The 22985-nt window shown below is 32.3% G+C and overlaps 1 protein-coding gene across 8 annotated transcripts; it reads right to left on the reverse strand.

The window, feature by feature from the left end:
* Positions 1 to 247: 247 nt before the first annotated feature.
* On the reverse strand, positions 248 to 20058 carry LOC143045303 (uncharacterized). Of its 8 annotated transcripts, none has more exons than XM_076217729.1 (8): positions 19990 to 20058; positions 10510 to 10661; positions 9618 to 10036; positions 6749 to 6917; positions 6260 to 6453; positions 5319 to 5343; positions 4915 to 4965; positions 248 to 4437 (listed from the first exon to the last, which is right to left on the reverse strand). In XM_076217729.1, the coding sequence occupies exon 8, from the start codon at positions 4097 to 4099 to the stop codon at positions 1037 to 1039; it is 3063 nt and encodes a 1020-aa protein (XP_076073844.1). In that variant the 5' UTR covers positions 4100 to 4437; positions 4915 to 4965; positions 5319 to 5343; positions 6260 to 6453; positions 6749 to 6917; positions 9618 to 10036; positions 10510 to 10661; positions 19990 to 20058; the 3' UTR covers positions 248 to 1036. The 8 variants fall into 8 exon arrangements, with proteins under 8 accessions (XP_076073844.1, XP_076073845.1, XP_076073843.1 ...); XM_076217730.1 differs by having other exon boundaries at positions 10507 to 10661; XM_076217735.1 differs by having other exon boundaries at positions 2359 to 4437.
* Between the last annotated feature and the right edge of the window lie 2927 nt (positions 20059 to 22985).

Here is a 22985-nt window from a genome sequence, read left to right on the forward strand (position 1 = left end):
AGACAAGTACCGTGACACGTCTTATCGCAATGTGAATTTACACTCAAAAATAAGAGAAAACAAACGACACAACGTTATAATGTAATACACACAGAAACGAACTATAATATAACAATGACCATATTCCTGACTTGGTACAGGGCATTTTTAACGGAAGAAGTGGTGGGTTGAACCTGGTTTGGTGGCATGCCAAACCTCGCACTTTTATGGCCATGTGAAATATAACATCAAAATGACAACACAGGACTACAATATAAATAAATTGGAGAACACAATTGACAAAGAATCACACGAACAACAGCCAATAAAAGGCAACAAGTTCAAAATTTTAATACGCCAGAAGTGTATTTTGTCCACACAAGATCTATGTGTGACGCACAGATACAAAAGTTACAAAAGAAAGAAGCTGCCAAGGATTACAACACATACACATTCAGTAGAAGAATATAACGACAAAAGGAAATTACGACAAAATGAACTTAATGAGATTTAATGTATTAAACTATTAGACTAACTTAATATTATCTAACTACTGATTAAACCTTACCGTAATGGCTCTTACCTACAAACTGTATACGTGCATAAATATTATTATTGACCTATAATGGTTTACTTTTATAAATTGTTATTTGGATGGAGAGTTGTCTCATTAGCACTCACACCACATCTATCTTCCTATATCAATAAACAATTTGAAACTTTCATTCCAGTTTGCAAGTGTAGTTTTATGTCTTCTTTCTTCCTCCCTAGAAATTGAAATATTCACGGCAGTTCTAAAACAAAACCAGTAATATGTGTGATATAGCATACATCTTTTGTTTGTAAATAGAACCTTTACAGCAATAGTCGTAGAGACCAATATATAAGTGGATATTTCAAAAAAGAATCGGAAAAAAATTTGCTCTGGCTCAATGAATGTTGACGTCACACGATAATACATGTATGTAAATGATAGTAGGATTTTAATAGATTCCTGTGTAGGTAGTTGATCCCCGTAAACAGAATTAGATAACATAAGCTTATGTGTATGACGTGTCTAATCAGGCCAATCAAACATGTCTACTCCCTTATCCTGCAATAATTCAATTATTTTGTCATGTTCGTTAATAGTTGCTATATCGAAAGGTGTGTGTTCATCACAGTTTGCTTTATTTAAATCGGCACCCTTTTCCAATAATATTTTTACAGTTTCATAATGACCTGCCTTGCAAGCTGCACATAGAGGTGTCCATCCAGATATATTCACTACGTTAACTAAAAAATTATCTTCGAGGAGTATCCAAACAATCTGATGATAACCACCTTTACATGCCACAAAAAGAGGCGTCTCAGCATCTATATTAACCTTTTTGACACTAGCATGTTTCTCAATTAATTTTTGAACTATTTCATCATGTCCACAGTCACATGCGACATGGAGAGGTGTGTTTTTCATAAAATTATAACAGTTAACATCTACATTCTCTTCTAGTAATAGCGAGACTATTTCAAGATCTCCACTGTAGCATGCGTTGTGAAGGGGATAATTTCCTTGGGCATCCGGTATATTTAAAACTGTTCCTCTCTTTAATAAAAACTGAAAAATAGAACTGTATCCACCTAAGCAGGCGAAGTGCATAGGAGTCTCTCCTTTTGAGTTAGCTATATTGATGACAGCTCCATTGTTAACTAACAGAATAACGGTGTCTTTATGTCCTTCACTGCATGCAGCAACCAAAGGGGTCCATCCAAAGGTATTATACTGATTTACATTTGCTCCGTTCCCTAACAACAGTTCAACGACTTCATTATAGCCGGCCGAGGCCGCAGCATACAACGCGTTCCAACCATAAACTGTCGTTTCATCTATATTCATCTCTTTGTTCATAAGGATTTTAGCAATTTCATAGAACCCCTTTTCACATGCTATATAAAAAGGTGTTTCATTATAGTTATTTGATTTGTTTATATCAGCATTATTCTTTACCAAAATCTTGACTATTTTTTCATATCGTCCAACGCTTGCAATATGCAAAGGAGTATTGCAATAACAATTACTTTTATTTAAGTCAGCCCCATTTTCTACTAAAAAATCCGATATTTCATCGTGTCCTTCGCGACAAGCAACAAACAATGCAGTTTCGCCAGAATCCGAAGCTACGTTTATAAAGGCCCCCTTTTCTATCAAAATTTTCACAGCTTGCAAATTACCTGCAATGGATGCCTCGTATAAAGATGTAAAGCCACAACCATAAGTACTATTAATATTTGCGCCATTGCATACTAATAAATTGACTAATTTCTCATTATGACACTTAACTGCAGCATGAAGAGGTGTCTGACCATCGCCCTTTAAAGAGTTTACTTCGGACTGTTTTGCTATCAGTAATTTTGCTATTTTGTAATCGCCTCTTAAACAAGCAGCATGCAAAGGAACATAATTATTTTCCGAATAATTAGCTTTGGCACCGTTTTCTAAAAGGATCTGCACAATATTCCTGTATCCCCGCAAACAAGACATATACAACGGTGATCCGTTAATTTTATTTGTTGCATTTATTGAAGCATTCTTGTTTATCAGTAGCTGGACGATAGACTCATATCCACCACAACACGCAACATTCAAAGACGTGTTTCCAGATTTTGTCGCATAGTTAATCGCTGCACCATGTTCTATCAGAAGCCGAACAATATTTTCATGTCCTCTCTGACATGCCGCTAATAATGGCGACTCTTCATTTTCAAGTGTTTTATTTACTAATGACCCCTCCCTGACAAGTATTTTTACTATCGACTCAAATCCACCACAACATGCAGCTACAAGGGGAGTATTTCCATACTTAGTGTCATAATTGACATCTGCGCCTTGCTCAATAAGTATGTTTACTAAACATGTGTGCCCAGCAGTGCATGCAGCAAATAAAGGTGTCACTCCAAGTTTTGTGGCTTTATTTATTTTTGCTCTTGCATTGATTAATAATCTGGTTACATTTTCATATCCTTCAAAACAAGCGACATATAAAGGTGTATCTCCGTATTTATCTGCTTTATTCAAGTTGGCGCCTTTTTTTGTCAACAAGGCAACCGTAGAACAATTTCCAGATCCACATGCAGCGGTCATTGGTGACAAACGTGTATCTTTTCCATTTATGTCAGCGCCCATTGTAAGAAAGTACAGAACAATCTCATCATAACCAAACGAACAGACTGTTATAAATGCATTGTTACCCTTTTCATCTCTTTTAATTATAATTTTCTTTATGGAATTTTTACTTATTCGTTTAAGGATTCTCAGAAACAATTCCCTGTAATTTTGGTACTTCATTTGAACGTTGTTTAAAGCGATATTCAGGCTGTCATGCTGAATATCTTTTTGGAATCTTTGAATATATTCCTCTTTATGTTTGCAACCGATAACAACGGTATATCTATTGTGACATGCTTGTGAAGATTGTAGTTGTGTACGCTCTATTAAAACATCAATATTTGCGTACTTTATTAACAATGAAATCATATCTTCACTTTTACCAAAATAGTAACAAAGAAAATCGAACATTTTGTCATGTATAATTTTATACATTTTACCTATTTTGATGACATAAGTGCCTACACAGAAATCTAATTTATCCTTGATTACGGATAGTGCTGTGCTGCGTTCAATTTTCAGACTTTTACATACATTCTCAAGTTTATTCTTTTCGTCTTCATTTGCTTCATTGAACAAAGCGTCATTGATAATACCATTAGAAATTACAAACATGAAAAGTAAACAGTACTTATAGGGATCGACCAACTTTAATTCATCCCACTCAGAACGGAAAATGTTATAGGGTTCATTTACGAATTCATGGCGGGTAATGTTTTCGTATTTTGAAAATAAAAAGCACAGCAAGGGCGAAAAAGCAAAACTTCCAAGAACGTCTTGTAGATTATTACAATCTTCGCTGTTCATATATTTCCCAGCGATGGCTAATTTTTCGCTTGGAGAGTGTTTGTATTTAGAGGACAGATCAAAGCTATAAGAAATAAATGGCTTTAAAGATCTTTGCACTTTTTCCTCATTAAATATTTCTAAGCGACACGATGCTAGTATTTTAATTTTACCCTTTTCTACCATCATCTTTAATTTATTTCTATTATTAATCCAGTTTTCAATATCAACGTCGCTTACTGCGTACTTCCCACAGATGTCATCAATGACAAAAATAGAACACTAATTTTTTTTGTAATGGTTTATAACTTCCTGCGGACTATGACAAGGAATTATATTCCGTCCTCCGATGTGACAAATTTGTAAGGCGATGTGGTGAATGATTGCAGATTTGCCCATGCCAGACGCTCCAATAACAACGACGAAATGTTCAGTTTCTAAATATTTCATAATGTCGTTTACGATATCAGTTACAAAGAACGTGCTATCATGTTCTTGCCACAAACTAACATCAAACTGGTGTGCATCTGGAGTAAAAGAAATATAGTACGAGCTTTAGTAGTGTTGTCATTTTAGTGATATATTTTTTTAACAGTTTCGATGACTGACTGTATAAGTGTTTTATCTATGAATAACATTTTACTTGACCGATGAGCAATACAGAAAAATATTTCGATTGATCAATTATCATAAGATAAACAACTTGAAGTTAAAATTTTATTTGTATGCAGTTTCATTAGATATTCTATGCAAGTTTAAGATAGTGTTAAAGATATAAGAAAATAAAAGAAAAGAAAAAATATTTGAAACCTAGAAAATGAAAACAAAGGATGTATAAATAACCGCGCACTAAGAGGTTCCTCGAAAAACACCTTTGAAGTTTATTAGCGTGTCCAGTTCAGCTAGATATATATAGATGAAAATATATGTGAAATAATCAAACAAGGATGTAGTTATGGTTTCTATGTTTTGATGAAATCAACACACACAGTATGGAAACTTACCATGACAAGAACATGGTGCATAAGCAGTTAATTTCTTGAGATCAGTTTCATCTGGAATGAATATAAAAATTCACTAATCAGGGTTAATTTTATTAACTTGATAATTTATGATTGTCGATATTTAATTTCACATAAAAGCAACCAACGTATACAGTTAGGTGGAGTAAATATTCAAGCAACCTTCGCAATGACAATGCCCGCCATTGTTTTCATTTACACATTTGACACTATTAGATATTTTCAGCGTGTTGACTTACTCTAAGATAAAAGTTAAAGGATCCCACACAGTAGTGTTTTTTTCTGATCTGTTATATTCTCGATATTTTGATGCGGAAACTGCCAAGAACCGAAACTGCTTTTAATTGACTTTTTATGTTCTGTAGACGAAAACTATCCATACATACCTGTACTGCAGCAATTAGAATCTATCTAAAAATAACAAGCCCAAAATTAAACAATATATCAGTAATAAGTTAAATGCAATGGAAAAAAAATATAGAAAAATTCTCATAGAAAATTGAAAAGTAAAAAGAAAACAATGGTTAACATGCCTACTAGCGTTAAATAATTTTTCTTTTCACATTAAATTATTAGAATACACTAGTATTAACTTATCAGGTTATTGAATCGTGCCATTAAAATCTTTCTACTGAGGAAAACAAACTACTGATTAAAAAATCGTGTGTCCTGTGTGCACCATATTGCACAAGAGAAAACGCAAACTACCAACAGGAATGGTTGCAAACAACAGAGAACCAACAAACTACAAAACAACAACAATTATAACTGAAAATGCATTTAGTTTGTTTTATATAATCCTGGCACGATTCCATTTAGGTCTCTAATCCAACATTTCATAGATTGGTTATATATATGCTCTTTTAATGCTTGTTTTATGAACTTTTTTGTTTGTATTTGGCATTAATGAAATTACTAAGTAAAATATATATATATATATATATATATCAGTCTAAAGATTTGCACAACGGTACTGATATAAGATGTTATAATACGAAAATGTTGTTATTAAATCGTGTTAACTGATATAAGATGTTATAATACGAAAATGTTGTTATTAAATCGTGTTAAACACGATTTAATAACAACATTTTCGTATTATAACATCTTATATCAGTACCGTTGTGCAAATCTTTAGACTGATATAATTTATTCCTTATCTGCATAGTATCGCCTATTTTAGACGATCCGGTACATAGTATATTTGTTGGTTGGTCTTTTTTATAGACTTTTATATATATATATAAAGCAAATTTACAGATCTAACATTGTTGGGTTGATGTTTAGACGAGTTGTATATATATATATATAACCGAAGTATACATACAGAGTTATTTTCCATTAAATATTTCCCGTTATTAGTCATTAGTTCGTCAATCTTTTTCTCTATCTTGATAAGTTCTTTCTGTAACTGAAGACATTTTAAAGTTGTTTCTTTGGACTCCTGATGTGTAGCGTTAGCGTTTTGAATCATGCCAACTAATTCCGCCCCAAGCACAGATATATTTATGAAACTCGTACCTAAAACAGAAGAAGGTTGTTTTATTCAACACAAATCAAAACGCTGATGTTGATGAGATATAATAATAAAGTATTTCATGGTTATGAAAAGTGCAAACATTGAGAAAATTATAAATTTGATCATTGTTGTCATATGAACAACTTCTCGTCAATTTATCTTGTCAATTTAAAAAAAAAAGCAAAACAAATAGATTTAAAACATTTGCAAGATCGTTTTCATGCTCAAATTAACAACAATTCAGCCGTTAATAGACATACACATACAAGTAATGATTGTTTGTATCAATACACTTACCATTTGTTTTCCAATCGTGTAAATCACCTAACACTCTGTTTTCTTCTGTTGCGTTTACATGCAAATTTTTTATGAACTTTTCTAACAGTTGGAATGAATCATTGAACCTTAAAGGAGTCCATTGCAAAACATTACAATGAGCCCAACAGTTCCTGATTTCTGTACGAATCTGAAATTTTTCGATAGGTCAATTTCACTTAATTAGTGAAAATAATCATCAAAGATATATAAAAATTTTAATAGTCATTAGAAAAAACATGTTTACACGGTTTTCGTATTTGAAAATACTATTAATGAGTTTCATGATTATTGAATTCGTTTAAAGGCGAAACCTGGTCTAGATATAACTTCATGTCTCTTATTGGTCCTGGACATGCAAGAAATATTTTTCACATGACGTTAAAAAAGAGGGATGAAAGATACCAGAGGGACAGTCAAACTCATAAATCGAAAATAAACTGACAACGCCATGGCTAAAAATGAAAAAGACAAACAGGCAAATAATAGTACACATGACACAACATAGAAATCTAAAGAATAAATAATACGAACCCCACCAAAAACTAGGGGTGATTTCAGGTGTTCCAGGAGGGTAAGCAGATCCTGCTCCATATGTGGAACCCGTCGTGTTGCTTATGTGATAACAAATCCGGTCTAACTCGGTAGATCACATTCAGATCTCTTATGTTGATATTTTTTTGTTTTAAATTAAACTCCTTCGATTAGAAAAATTCGGTATCAACGGGATGGTGAACGAGAATCTGCACCAAGACAGTAACCACTTTACCATATAAAATGAAGTGGAAGCTGATAGTGAACATTCGGCAGTGTGTTTCCCTTACTTCAAATATATGGTTTGCTCTGTGTTTAGATTTGCAAAGTATTATCTCTTATTTGTTTTGTATTTTCACTTCTAGATGTTTTAATCTATCTACATGGGCAGTATATGTCAAATTCATGTTCACCGATTTGACTCAAATTCTCATATCTGATAAATACTAATCTAAAGCGTATATCCAAATTGTTATGAACCGTAAATTAACAATAAGCGATGAATGGGCCCGATAATTTATATATCAGCTTTTCGTACATTTGTTTTAGTCTAGACGTCATCGACTAGTAATTTATTATCGAGATGAACACCGAAGACTGTAAACGGTCACACTACCAAATATAAACATAAACCTAACTATAAATAGATAACAACCTCGTGCAACCGGTCTTTACCAGGTCTGTTTGATTTCATGTTATAGTTAATCATCGTTTTTATTTGTAGAAGAATGATGTTTTGTGACATTTTCATTTTTAAGTGGCTGAACATGACTCATACATGCGTAATCAATCTCTATCTAATAGGTTAAATTGAAGGTTCTTTAAAGCTTAAGCCTCGGTCACACCTTACCGGATAGCTCGAACGGACGACTAACGGATAACTTTTTTTCAATCCGTTCATGTTCGTTAGACGTCCGTTCTTATCCGTTAGACGTCCGTCCATATCCGTTGCATGTCCGTTAAGCGTACGTTTTATCCGTCGACGTCCGTTCTGTCCGGTGGAAAATTTTGAGCATGTTCAAAACTTTGAACGGACGTCCAACGGATAAAATGTCCGTTGAACGTCTGTTAGGTGTCCGTTTCGTACGGTACTCATCCGTTTCGTTTCCGTTTTGTATCCGTTACGTGTCCGTTATACATCCGTTGGAGGTCTGGAAGATAAATTCACCAACGGACTTCTACCGAACGTTTAACGGATAAAACGGATGTTGAACGGATAAGAAACGGACTTCTACCGGACGTATAATGGATAAAACGGATGATGAACGGATCTGAAACGGATAAATGCCAATTGAAAATTTCGCATCAGAAATGCCAATTATTGGTTTATCAGATTTCTTAAGGTTCATGAATTCTTATTATTCATAATCGATCTTAGAGTATAGGCACGTATTCACAATCAAGCAGTTCTTATTCAGGCCAGACACTGCCCTTTGGCTGAATTTTGAAGAACTAACTAAAACCAGTTACACAGAAACATTTTGAATATTTATGCGATTTACATGTATTATTATTGTCGCCTTTGCTTTTTTCCGTATATCTTGTTCATCCGTTTTATCCGGTACGCTTCCGTTATGTGTCCGTTTTATGCGTTACTCGTCCGTTAGATGTACGTTCGACATCCGTTCTGTCCGGTACGTGTCCGTTTCTCGTACGTTGCATATCCAGTGTATGTCCGTTATGCATCCGTTACACGTCCATTTTATTCGGTCAGTACATCAACGGACTCCCAACGGATAACAATTTTATCAACGGACAACTTTTATTTTCATCCGTTAGGCGTCCGTTCGTGCTATCCGGTAAGGTGTGACCGAGGCTTTATTTTGACAAAAGTGTACTAAACTGGCTTTTAAAAGCTAATATTTTACGATTTCTCTTTTATTTAAGAATTGAATGCTTCTTTTTGTAACTTCATTTGGGTGTAAAAGCGTTGACCGAAGTGCATTTTGTATGAAGCGCGGAATTCATTCTAAAAATGTGCGCACGGTCAACGCTTTTACAACCTTATGAAGTTACAAAAAGAAGCATTCAATACTTATAATTACATTATTTAGCTATGATCATGAAAACACGAATTTTATAATTGTTTTATTTAGTTAACCTGTGCACTTTATTGTGGGACCACGTGTTATCATGAATGAAAAGTTTTATTGAGTAATGCAATTGCTTAAGGAATAACACTTGATGTGCAGTTAGCCAATCAGAATAAAGTATTATGGTGAAACATACATCTAATGTAATTATTAATAATTGAAGCAAAAACTTTATATTTTTTTTTTATATAATTTGTAGCTAATGCCCCATTACCAAACATTACCTCATTGGCATCCTTTTGAACAGCTAAATGAAACTGATCAATATTTATAACTATCGCTAGTAATGCTGAAGCATCGCATGTTTCATCAAATGCTACGTATTGAGCCATGTGAGTCTGTAGGAAAAGCTTGGATAGGTCAACAGGATTTTTAACATCATAGTCGTATTTCCACGTATGTCGACCATAGAGTTTTTTGTTATCATTGATTGGTTCGTAGTTGAGCATCGTATTTGTTGGTGGGTATTTTTTCAAATAATTTTGAAACTGTTGATTATCAATATGGTATTGTTTAACCAATGATTTATACATCTGGTCAACAATAGGAGTGATATACTTTCTCAATGCTGGACTCAAGACACTGTTCAAACAAATCCCTATAACTACCCATCTTTTGACATCGTCATCGAAGTCTAGTATACCTAAAACATATCAGTTAATTTTATGGAAGAGAATACACGATAAAAACAGGTTCAACCTCTAATCTCCTCATGATCAGATGAAATAAAAAGAAAATTGTGAAAGGTTTAAAACTAAAAAAAAAAAAGATAAACTCTATCTATTTATTGCTCCTATTGAAATCAATTTATTGTTTTGCCCGTATCTTCATTTCGAATTTTTTAAATATTTCATTGTTTCAAACAGCTATGTATTTTTCGTATGTTTATGTTCTTTGTACAGCAGTACCCTCAATTTCATAATTCTAAAGGCTCATTTTGTTTTAATAGATACCATTTTTTCTTTTATTTTCATAGCTATGTGTTATTATGTACTAGAATTATTAATTTTGCAATAAAAAATAAAAACAAGATGTATCTTATTCTAATCATGAAAATATATATAGTTTCCGACTCAAAGTTATGTTTTAGATGTATTAATATTTCATATATACAACTTTTGCTGCTGGAGGCTGATGCCTGGAGCTGTCCTTGTATGCATTGTGGCAATATTGGCTTCAGTGATGACATGAGGTTTTTTACTGCCATTTTTCTATGTCAGCTTTTACTCTTGTATGCTATCTTTGTTGATTTCATATCCTTATCCAGACTATACAATAGAAATGAATAGAACTGTAGAATGACTAAAAGGTTGAATTGCTCGCAAGGTGTGTTTGATTGTTTGTCAAAGCGTTGTAATTATGGTTGAAATATTTCTGCCCGTTACCTTAATTGCACAATGCATAGTTTCATATTATGTCTTGTAAAGATCATAACCTTGAAGAAGGCACCGTGTAATAAATATTCCTTCAAGCTGTACCATTTAAGAATTGATTATGGGGAAACAGTTCAAGTTAAAAAAACGGGATAAGAAATAGTTTGTGCAATTTGAATCAGATTTGAAATCATAAACTTCTTCTTAAATTAGAAAAAAAACATGGCAACCAATATTTCAAGGTTCATAGTAACAACGTGGCTTCCAAAAACAATGGATAAAATAAAATTTGATTAGTTTCATATGTTACCTTTTCTTACCTCAAACTTGGGGTTCCTTTAAACTGAATTTTACTAAGCGTATTGCTGTGTTCGATTATTCCACATTAACTGTCCCTAGTAAATAAGCTCTGCCTTTTGTTTGTCTAGTTTGTGTTTTTAATATTGGTTTATTTACATGGTTGAGACTTAAGTGAAACGTACATTTTTACTGAACTATTATACATATTAGTATAAAAGAGACTATCTGATGTCAGCCACCTGTTTCGGAATTTTCCCGCTGAGTTAAAGACCCTTTGATGGCATTAGGCTATTTTCTGCTCTTTGGTTGGGTCTTTGTCTCTTTCACGAATTCCCCGTTTCCAAAGATGATGTTATCACAATATGAAAATCAAGCGCAATCCCTCCCGTTCACAATGAGTGCATCTGTCACGAAGTAGAAGTCTCCTCATAATTAAGGTTCCAAATAGAATAAATGTTCTGAAATATTATTTCCACTGGAATTAATATAACAGTATATATATATATCGGAATAAATGGTAAAAAAATTGAGAATGCAAATTGGGGATGTGTCAAAGAGAAAACAACCCAACCAAAGAGCAGACAACCGCTGAAGGTTACCAATGGGTCTTAAATGCAGCGAGAAAGTCCTGTACCCGGAGGCGTGCTTCAGCTAGCCCCTAAACAAAAAATGTACCAGTTCAGTGATGATGGATGTCATACTAAACTCCAAAATATATAACAGAAACTAAAAATAAAAAATCATACAAGACTAACAAAGGCAAAAATGCGGCGGGGTTAAACATGTTTTTTGATATCTCAAACCACCCCTTATACCTCTAGCCAATGTAGAAAACAAAAATCACACAACAGAACACACAGTAAAATTCAGTTTAAAAGAAAAAAAAAAATTGATGTCATAATAGGTTAAAAAGAAACTAAACAATACGACAATGATACATAAAACAGGACTTCAAGCAGTTACTGCATGCCAGCTCCAGATCTCAATTAAACTGATTGAAAGATGATGTCTTCATGATATGAATACAAAGTACAATCCCCCGCCAGGGTTATATGCATGAAATAGTTTCCTGGATATACACATAGAACATATATAAATGTAGGATTTAGTAAGATTTTCCTTCGGGAAGAAATGAACACACTCATGAAAGTGAGGAGCTTGTTCCTAAAAAAAAACCCATACATAAGTTCATACATTACTAACCATTAATTGCTATTCCATTCCAGGAAATATACAGTTAATTTATTCAAGACTTCACATTTACATATTGTGCCATTAATTGTGCATATAAATGAATAAAGACTTCTCTAATGATAAATTCATTGAAATCATGAATGTTTAACCCAAATTTCGTTTTACGTCCTGTACCATGTCAGGAAAATGGCCATTGTATATTATAGCTCGTTTCTGTGTGTGTTACATTTAAATGTTGAATTTCCTTTGTGTCGTAGTTCTCCTCTTATATTTGAAGTGTTTCCCTCAGTTTTAGTTTGCAACTTGGATTTCGATTTATGAATTTCGAACAGCGGTACACCACTGTGCCTTTAGGTGGCACGGTAGTATTTGCATTCCAGAATTTAGGTTGCTCTTTTGTGTACCCTACTTAGGTAAATGTATCTAAACAGTGTGATTGGACAAAACATACAGTATCAACTGAACATACTTTCCCAAACTGAGGGGTGAATCAGGTGTAGAAAAATATGAAATAATTTTACATACAGATGAAAATGAATTTTTGAGAATTTTTTTAAATTTTGTATTCACTGCACTCTAAAAGACCTAAAATTACTGGTGGCCTTAGGTTTTTAAAAATAGCAAAAACAGTAGACGGTCATGATACATATTCAAATTCATTTCTGAATAGTAAAATGAAAGTACTTCAGTTAACTGTGAATGTAGAATTTTTTGCAGTGTTAGAAAGTGGTGAAAATTCTAAAAAGGCTATCATTATCCCTTATGGGCCAGAAATTAAAGTGATATAAGGCATGCTGTAAAATGTGGAATGGACTTTAATATCAGTGTTCATGATTTGGTGCTTAAACTGTTTCTTTCAGTCAGATTAACCATGAACAGAGTTGGCAATCCAATAATTCCTCCTGAATCACCATGTTTGACTTCTGTGTTGATTTGAAACATCATATATTTAGGTTTTGTTCACTCCTTAAGTAAAAATGGTAAGATGAAAAAAGTGAAAATCTGCCAGATGGGGTAAGGATGTAATATTTCATTTTTTTGGGTAAGAAATGAGTGCAGACTAGTATTCTTTATTGTAATATGTTCCAAAGTAAGAAGTCTATGCATCATAGGTGTCATGACTGGTTTCAAGTTTGTTATGTCTTGTTTAAGGTGGCACGGTAGTATTTGCATTCCAGAATTTAGGTTGCTCTTTTGTGTACCCTACTTAGGTAAATGTATCTAAACAGTGTGATTGGACACAAAATACAGTATCAACTGAACATACTTTCCCAAACTGAGGGATGAATCAGGTGTAGAAAAATATGAAATAATTTTACATACAGATGAAAATGAATTTTTGAGAATTTTTAAAAATTTTGTATTCACTGCACCCTAAAAGACCTAAAAGTACTGGTGGCCTTAGGTTTTTAAAAATAGCAAAAAAAGTAAACGTTCATGATACATATTCAAATTCATTTCTGAATAGTAAAATGAAAGTACTTCAGTTAACTGTGAATGTAGAATTTTTTGCAATGTTAGAAAGTGGTGAAAATTCTAAAAAGGCTATCATTATCCCGTATGGGCCAGGAAATACTACCGTGCCACATTTATTCATCATCTTGTTCTAATACATTATACAATAACGGATAAGAATTTCCATGAGAAATCATCAAATTTAAAAATTCAGTTGTCATAGGTTTAATTGCTCATTGTTTCTGTGTTTCTCTGACAGTATATATTTTGTCACTTTTAGCTATAGAATTCGTTTAATTATTTTCTTTTCTTAACGTTTATAAATAACTACTTCACTTTGTAAGGGTTATAAAAGACATTTGTGTATATTCAGAACACGGAAATGTTGATCTTTATAGTAAAGGGAATTTCCACAGCACATAAACCCACAATTGTTATTTAAAGTTTGATTACGTATATTGTATATCTATCGGTAAAAAATTTCAGTCGTCCTTAAATCTCACCTCATAAATTTCACAACCTTGATGAGTTTTTACTTTGAACAGTTTACATGCAGTTTTCAAAATGTAGAAAGACAAAAGCTAATGTTCTTTATGTAAAGTCGGAAATGCAGTTATTTTTATAGCAAAATATATTGTTTTTAATTTTTTTATTCAAAATATCCAATTTTATTAACATATTGACAGGACACAAAATGCAGGATCTTAACTAAAATGTCAAATTTATCTAAAAGGTCTTAAACGTATAATATTCATCATCGAACACAATCCTTTGTTTTTACAACATTTACTGCTTTCGGAGGTTAAGCATTACTCAACTAGAAAACCACACAAATCAGATCGTAATTCTTCTTTTTATTTATGCTTATATCTACAAACGCGACCTTTTTTAAACTCTTTTATTTTGGCCCATCGACGAAAACAAAACAACACGTTGACAAGATTTCTGTGTGTGTTACACTTTAACGTTGTGTTTCCGTTGTGTCGTTTGTTTTCTCTTATTTTGAGTGTGAATTCACATTACTATAAGACGTGTTACGGTACTTATCTATCCCAAATTCATGTATTTGGTTTTGATGTTATATTTGTTATTCTCATAGGATTTTGTCTAATGCTTAGTCCGTTTCTGTGTGTGTTACATTTTAATGTTGTGTCGTTGTTCTCCTCTTATATTTAATGCGTTTCCCTCAGTTTTAGTTTGTTTTTTGTCCATGAATTTATGAGTTTTGAACAGCGGTATACTACTGTTGCCTTTATTTATACCTGCAAAATGAGATAATAAGGAATTCTAATTGAAGTGATGGAAGCTAAAAAACCTGTCCATCCCGTTATAACAATTGCACTGATTGAATCATGATGTATGAATTCAATGATTTCTATGTAAACATTAAAAAGACAGTTTTGTTTTATAGTACTGTTGATGTAATCAGCATTGTTGTTTTGAAATGTTGTTTTGAAATGGAAAAAATACATCAAGGGAATATTACTCCATTAGTCGAAAGCAGAACAGCCAAGGCTTTTTCAAACAAATGAATATATATTTAACACCTCATAACAGATCTAAAGATTGAACAAGACGACACGCAAAAATAAACAGAATAGTAAACTGTCGCTTTTCTACCTTGTAGTTTCCGTCATGGTGTTATTTGAGGTATAAATAACGCCGAATAATAATGAAAAATGCAATAGACACTTTAGCTGTATTTGGCAAAACATAAAATTGAGAATTGAAATGGGGAATGTGTCAAAGAGACAACAACCCGACCATAGAAAAAACAGCAGCAGAAGGTCACCAACAGGTCTTCAATGTAGCGAGAATTCCCGCACCCGGAGGCGTCCTTGAGCTGGCCTCTAAACAAATATATACTAGTTCAGTGATAATTAACGCCATACTAAACTCCAAATTGTACACAAGAAACTAAAATTAAAATAATACAACACTAACAAAGGCCAGAGGCTCCTGACTTGGGACAGGGGCAAAAATGCGGCGGGGTTAAACATGTTTATGAGATCTCAACCACCCCCTATACCTCTAGCCAATGTAGAAAAGTAAACGCATAAAAATACGCACATTAAAATTCAGTTCAAGAGAAGTCCGAATTAAGGTTTTTCATTGCGCTTCAGTTTCGTAATTTTTTGACTCTCTTTAAAAATATTGTTTTTGATAAGACCGTCATCGTCATCAGAATTTTATTTTAAAACTATTGAACACATATTGATATTTTGGATGATTTTCGAAATCATTATTTTATAAATAACATATGACAATCTTAGATAACTGTTTCAATAGTAAAAGCTACTTCGAATAATTTCGATCTACCTGCTAGTATCTACAATCATATTGTATCATTTGCAATTTTCAATGACGACCTTTACAATTGAATACAAATAAAAGGAAGAATTTTGCAAGTACTAAAGTTGTTTATATTTAAGATTTCTATCGTGGGATTTTGAAAAGTAAGAAATAGCATGATTATTTCCTTGTCATAAAAGTTTATAATAACATTTCTTACTTTTTGGAAATTCATAACGTTTTCATATATGTTCAATTGAAATCATTCGAATTCAAGCTAAAAATTATAGGATATATCAATGTCCATTTTAAGTAATATGATGATTTTTTTCACAACGGATTCTCATTAAAATCAATAATATAATTAAATTTCATTTCAAATCAGATAGGCATTCATAGGACTAGATTTTCTGAAGTAGTTTACATGTCATTGTGAGGGTAGTGTTTAGTGATAAGTATAAAAAGTAAAATAACAAAAATACAGAACTCTACAGGAAATTTTAAAAGAGAAGTCCTTTAAAAATGGCAAATTCAAAAGCTTTTTACATATTAGATAGAAAGAAAACAACAGTCATATTCCTTACTTGGTATAGACACTTCCTCATGTAGACCAGGGTGGATTCAATCTGGTTTCATAGTTTACCTAAACCTCTCACTTGTATGACAGTCTCTTTGAATACTATTATTGACAATTATGTGTGAGCAAAACAAACGGATCTAGTATGTAAAAATGTCACAATTTTGAGTACAGCAATCAACATTGTAATATAATTTGAAAACAAATAAGAATTTAACAAAAAAGAAACACAATTTGGCATCTGACACTCTATTAATCTTTGTTACTCCATTCGCAAACCTGTGTTTTACTGCAAATAGCGCGAACATAAAAAGAATAGTATATGTTTTAACATATTCAACTTGAATTCTTGATACATTTCTTAGTTAGCTTTGAGAATAAGAAAGTTTATCCTAGTTGTTCCATATGAACTTAGCTATTGTTAGTAAAAAAGTTTAGGTTTTGTCTGCAGTAAGTTGTATTTTGCCTCTTTTTTCAATTATTATGAAAAAACAGATCCCTTTATATTTCCTCTCTGTCTCTCGGATGGAGCTATAATTTTATAGGTACAGTTATCTGTCTTTATATTTTGATTTAAGATATTATTTACATTAAGAATTCAAATATCTTTATAAATTTAATCTGCTATCTTTTATATGAACTGCATGAGTTTCTTGTGCACCTTAATTCACCGACTTTTTCACAAGTGCTGTTAAAGCAAGTAAGTTTTCTGTAAAACGTTTTGTTATTATAATAGTAATTTGCCTTTTGATCTTTTTTACTTCTTCAAAAGTCAAGATTGTACATACTTTTATGCATTGCCACCTGACAAGTGCGTTAGAGAGTTAGATATAGAAAGTATAGCAGTATACACTCTGTGTTGCTGAGTAATTGATTTTTTTCTCTCTCACACGCACAGACACTTTTTTCTACTATTTTTGTTACTTTTTAATCATTTTTCGCTTCAAAAAATATGTTTCATGACTAACTTGTTAAGCAATTAGCCTTCAAGACAAGCATAACTTTGCTCGTACCATATGAATATTTTATTTTTATCAAAATTAAAAAGAATGAAACACTATTTAGGTAACTTTTACGTATAAAGGAGACCATGTTTTTTTGCACAGACTTGGAGTGTACTATTTTTCTTTCATTTTGATAATTAAAAATGTTACTTCTTTATCCTATTGCTAACTTATTTGGTATTGTTTCATTGAATATACATAAACATGTACAAAAATAATGTTTCACTATATTTGATAAATAAAATGCCACAATATTAATTTTTTTTTTGGTTTACTTTACAAATTTGGCTTTCACCTTATACAATATGTTGTCTTATAAAGTATCAACAGTGTTAGAATTATCCAAATATGTTTCAAACAGTTCTCTTTAATGGCAATTTTCATAGCGTAAATAGTATGATACTAAACCCCTAACGGGAGAAGTTGTGCTTGATATTCATATGCTGAAGACATATTCTTTAAATCAGTTCAATTGAGGTCTGTAACTGGCATGTCAGTAACTGCTAGTAGTCTTTGTTTATTTATCTATCATTGTCATTTTGTTAAGTTTCTTTGGTTACCTATTCTTACATCGGACACGGATTTCTTTGTCCCAAGTAAAGATCAACTAGCTTTATTATGAGTTTTAATTTTTGTTTCTTTTATATAATTAGGAGTTAAGTATGACGTCCATTATCACTGAACTCGTCCGAGAACACAGTTGTTTTTAAGTGCATTTCTATAAGACAATAAATGAAAATTTAAAACTCTCATCTGCGCTTTCTGAATAATATTTTAACAGTCGGTTGTACTACTTTTGAGACAAATTATATCAAAATTGTAGAAAACTAATTCCGCTCTAACCCAAAAACTGGACAATTTTATGTTTAAGGGGTCTTGATTTTTTTTTGACAAATTCCGAAATGCTCATTTAAAACTTTTTCAGCTGGACCAAACCACTACGTTACTTTAAAATTCATGACCCAAATTATTTTACAGTGTAATTTTATCCTCCTGCTTTCTATTTGTGGCATAAAAGAGGAAAACATAAATTTAAAAGAGGTAAAAAAAAAAAAAAAAATGGCAAGTACACACTATCCACGCTAGGGACTATATTCGTAGACAACGAAAATCAAAGGACGATAACGGTTACCGGATTCCCGAACTAACTAATACACATTTTGTTTTGAACCAGCTGAAGTACACATCTTGGTGCGGGATTTTCTCGCGTTATTGAATACCCATTGGTGTATCTCTGCACTTTGATCGGGTTATTGTCTCTTCGACACATTCCCCATTTCCATTCTAAATTTTATTAGAAATCTAAAACAACTTTCCCCCAAGAGATGTAAAACCCTTTCAGTACCATATTGAATAAGATCTGTAAGTAACATCTATTATAAAAAAAAAACTACACAACTGATTTTCAAGGAATGAAGATGTACATAATATCATATTAAATCAAACATGTCAATTTTAGTTATAATTGTGTTTCTATTCCACACGAATTATAAAACAATAAAGTGATCTAAGTTAATCTCGATTTGGATATGTTTAGTAATGCAGGTATTAAGTATACCAATTCTGAAATAGCTTTTGACTAAATGTAAATAAATGATGTTCGCTAGAAAAAACTCATCATAGATACCAGGACTAAATTTTGTATATACACCAGACGCGCGTTTCGTCTACAAAAGACCCATCAGTGACACTCGATGAATAACAGAAACCACTGTAATCTCATTTGTAAAATAGTTTCCGTGATGACGTTCAAATTTCTTTTCCATATTTTGCATTGTTATTTTTTTTTATAGAAATAACATCTCTTTGGTATTATCTCCTCTAGTTTAGTATAGAACAAGTTTTGCAACTTATATTAATCCCTTTCCAATTTGCGGGTGCGAGTGCTGCCTTGTAGCGGCTTTAGGCTGCTTTATTTCGAAATCTACAAGGGTATATTTAACGTGCAAGAGATACGTCTCTCTCTTAACACGGATCAGCCATTTATCCGACGGCCATTTTATAGCCCTTCCGACGGACTATCATCGTTTCCTCAAGACCATACTCGCAAATGATGTCAAGGGAGAGCCGAAAATTCAGTCCCTAAAATTTTCATCCCGGACCGGGAATCGAACCAGGAACCTTTGTGTAAGTAGTCCGATGCACTAACCACTACACCACGGCTCTCACTATCTACGGTTATAATACTTAAACAGTTTAGACAGACACTCGTATAATTTCCGCAGAACATCTTAACATGAACATCGTTAGAAGTTTACCTTACTTATGTTAAGGTTTTAGAGAAACAATAACACTTTTGAAAGAGAATCGTATAAATAATATTCAGAAACTTTGCTATATCAAATATTTTATCAGAATCTTAATTAAAATACTATCTTAAAAACTTTTTTACGATACATACCAACAAGAACAAAAATGTCCATGACAATCTTCTAAATAGTTACACTCCAAATGAAAAGGAAGTTATAGGTAATTATTTAACAGAAGCTTAATATGTAATGTACTTAACAAGGAAGGTAGCATAAAAAACTCTTTATTCAACAAATATCTAAAAATAAAACAGACTAATCAAAAATTTAGTTCATAAATCAAAAGGTTAAGTTCGCGTCAATATGAAACGCACAAAAAAAAATGCACCTGTCATGTTGCTCCTGTGAGTACAAACCTAGTTGTGAGGTTAATTCGGTACTGTCACATTTGAGGTAAGGACGACATGGTTGTAGTTAAGACAATTGGAACATAATGCTTCGTCAGCATACCAGCATTCAATTTAAATGAACATTAAAAGGTGTAAGTTTAATAAATGACAAACGAGAAAGAAATATGTATTATAATGAATATCCAGGTTAAACCGTCTGACGTTATTCGTTGGAAAAAGTCTTTCTAAAAAAATTGAATTACTTTTACATGAAAAACCGGTATATTACTGTTGCCTATATTTAGTCTAAAAATAAATAGTTAATATACATTTTAAAAAAGATGTGTGTAAAGTTTAGAGGAAACGTAATAATGCATACTCATATGATATCCTAGCTATCGTAAGCGTCATATCATAACATTTTGATGTGTTAGTATTATAAATATTTTAATGAAAAATTGTAAACCTCCATAATTAATTGTGGCTATATAGACACATTCAGATGCTAACGAGCTAAACAAAACTATTAATATTTCATCAATTTCTTCAAATTTAAAGAAAGACAGACGGAAGATACAGAAAGTAAAGTCAAACCTCAAAGTGAAAAACGAAATGACAATTATAATACCATGGCATAAAACAAACAAACAAGGACAAAAAAACCAGCAGTCTACTAAACACAACAAAGAAAACGAAAGACTGAGCAATAACTATTCAAGAACCCCAACAGTATTCACAACTGTGAATCTGCTCAATCAATAATCCCGATTTATCATGCAATAATGAAATTTCGTTCAAAGCACTTGAAACAATTATCTAATGATGAAAACTTAATACAAAAACGCAAACTATACAATATATTGTGTTAACTGCTAAAAATTAACGAAACATGACGGTGATATTTTTAGTTCTCAACCAAGCCTCACTGATAAAGTAGAAATTTAATTCAAGGTGTAAAACTATGCATCAGTAGTATCATTAATTCGAAGTACATATTTCCCAGTTGATACGATATTCAAGGGCTAGTATTCCTAGCATATTTTTCTTGGCAGAGGGTTTTTGCTCACAAAGAAGCTGTAAAAACTAAGAGTTCCAAGTGGTGAAGTAAAAATCGACCCTTCGTAAATTTTGCAAACCACGAGTTGGATGCCCGTTATGATATATTTGCTTCACAGATGACGACAGATATGTTCCAATAATCGCCTGCTCTCCTAATGTGACGTATCAAATTTAACTAATCACCGTATTTGTATTTGCATCATAAACACGCCGGATGTTAAATGTGGAGTCGGGTCTTTTTATATCGTATTTGCAGCAGGAATTTAAACTTTATAACAAACTAGTTTCAATTGATTAAGGCTTTTGAAGTAAATCCTGCATAATTTCGTAAATGTTAACAAAAATGAATTTCTAAATGTTCTTTTATACAGATAGCCTAGATATGAATTACTTATTTAGTTTTCTAATTGGTTTCATAATAATCGATCGTAATAGTGTAGAGACTGGAGGTATTTAATATATTTCATTTTGAATAAATACATCTTTCTCAGTGTATAAACAAATCTTTTACATTGTATAAATGAAATAGGAATGAAAAATGTTTCACATTGTTTAAATACAATGGACTACAAAGGTTTCATTTAATAACAAAAGGAAAATATTTGCTCTCACGTAGACACCAAAAAGTACAAAAAATGGGTATTTCCCAAGGAATTCTAAATAATTTCTATTTTAATATACTGAAAAAAACTGAAGTCAACGAACACTTTTTGCATTCATATAATGTACGACATAAACAATTATAAAATCATTTGTTGAGTAAGCACCAATGAAAATCAGTTAAACAAAATCATACGCAAATATAGCACTAATAGAAAATGCATTTCAACAACAACCAGCCGCTCTCATTGAATTAAAGGCCATGTGGAGTAAACGTCAATAAACTGAAGCTCACCACGACAAACACACCAAACATATATTTAAATAAGTCAAAATCTTATCTTCTATAATGAAAAGGCCAAACAAAAAACAAGTCTCCTTACTTACCGCTAAACTTAAATCGTTGTGAATAAATTCAACACAGAAGACAAAATATCTGACACATATACTGATATTTCCACTAAGACAGCTTCCAAAAATGAGAACAAAATTCAGACACATGACACCTATACACTCTGGTAGTAAGCCTCTTTTGTGATTGATCAATCTTTCCACCTTTAATATCGAACATTGAAAATTAAAATCGCATATTTCAAATAAATCAATAGTTTGCTTGTTTGAATTGTTTTACATTGTCATATCGGGGCCTTTTATAGCAGACTATGCGGTATGGGTTTTGCTCTTTGTTGAAGGCCGTACGGTGACCTATAGTTGTTAATGTCTGTGTCATTTTGGTCTCTTGTGAGTCCAGTATTGGACGGTAATATCATCGCAAATACGAATATTTTACAAGATATGATATGGTAGAGTGGGGAATAAACCCAAACATTTAAAACATCTGAGGCACAAAAAAGGACTTGTGATGAGAAGAATTTCGATTATTTATAATATAGTTGTGCAATTGACAGTTTTAAAAAAGAAGGAATAAATGAATCGATACATTAAACATCAAAAGAAAAGAAAAAAACAAAAGTTAAGACGCAGAGCTCAAATTGTCTTTCCTCATCTAAGTTAAAGTAAATTGCGTCTTTGAGATGAAATCACCTCAGATTTAAGGCAAAGGAATCTAACAAAAACTGTCAAAAGTACAAGACAATCTA

This window comes from Mytilus galloprovincialis, chromosome 9, assembly GCF_965363235.1.
Source record: "Mytilus galloprovincialis chromosome 9, xbMytGall1.hap1.1, whole genome shotgun sequence".
NCBI lineage: Eukaryota > Metazoa > Mollusca > Bivalvia > Mytilida > Mytilidae > Mytilus > Mytilus galloprovincialis.

Excerpts from the sequence above, each read along its gene's own strand:
- LOC143045303 (XM_076217729.1), bottom strand. The coding sequence starts at position 4,099 with ATGATGGTAGAAAAGGGTAAAATTAAAATACTAGCATCGTGTCGCTTA.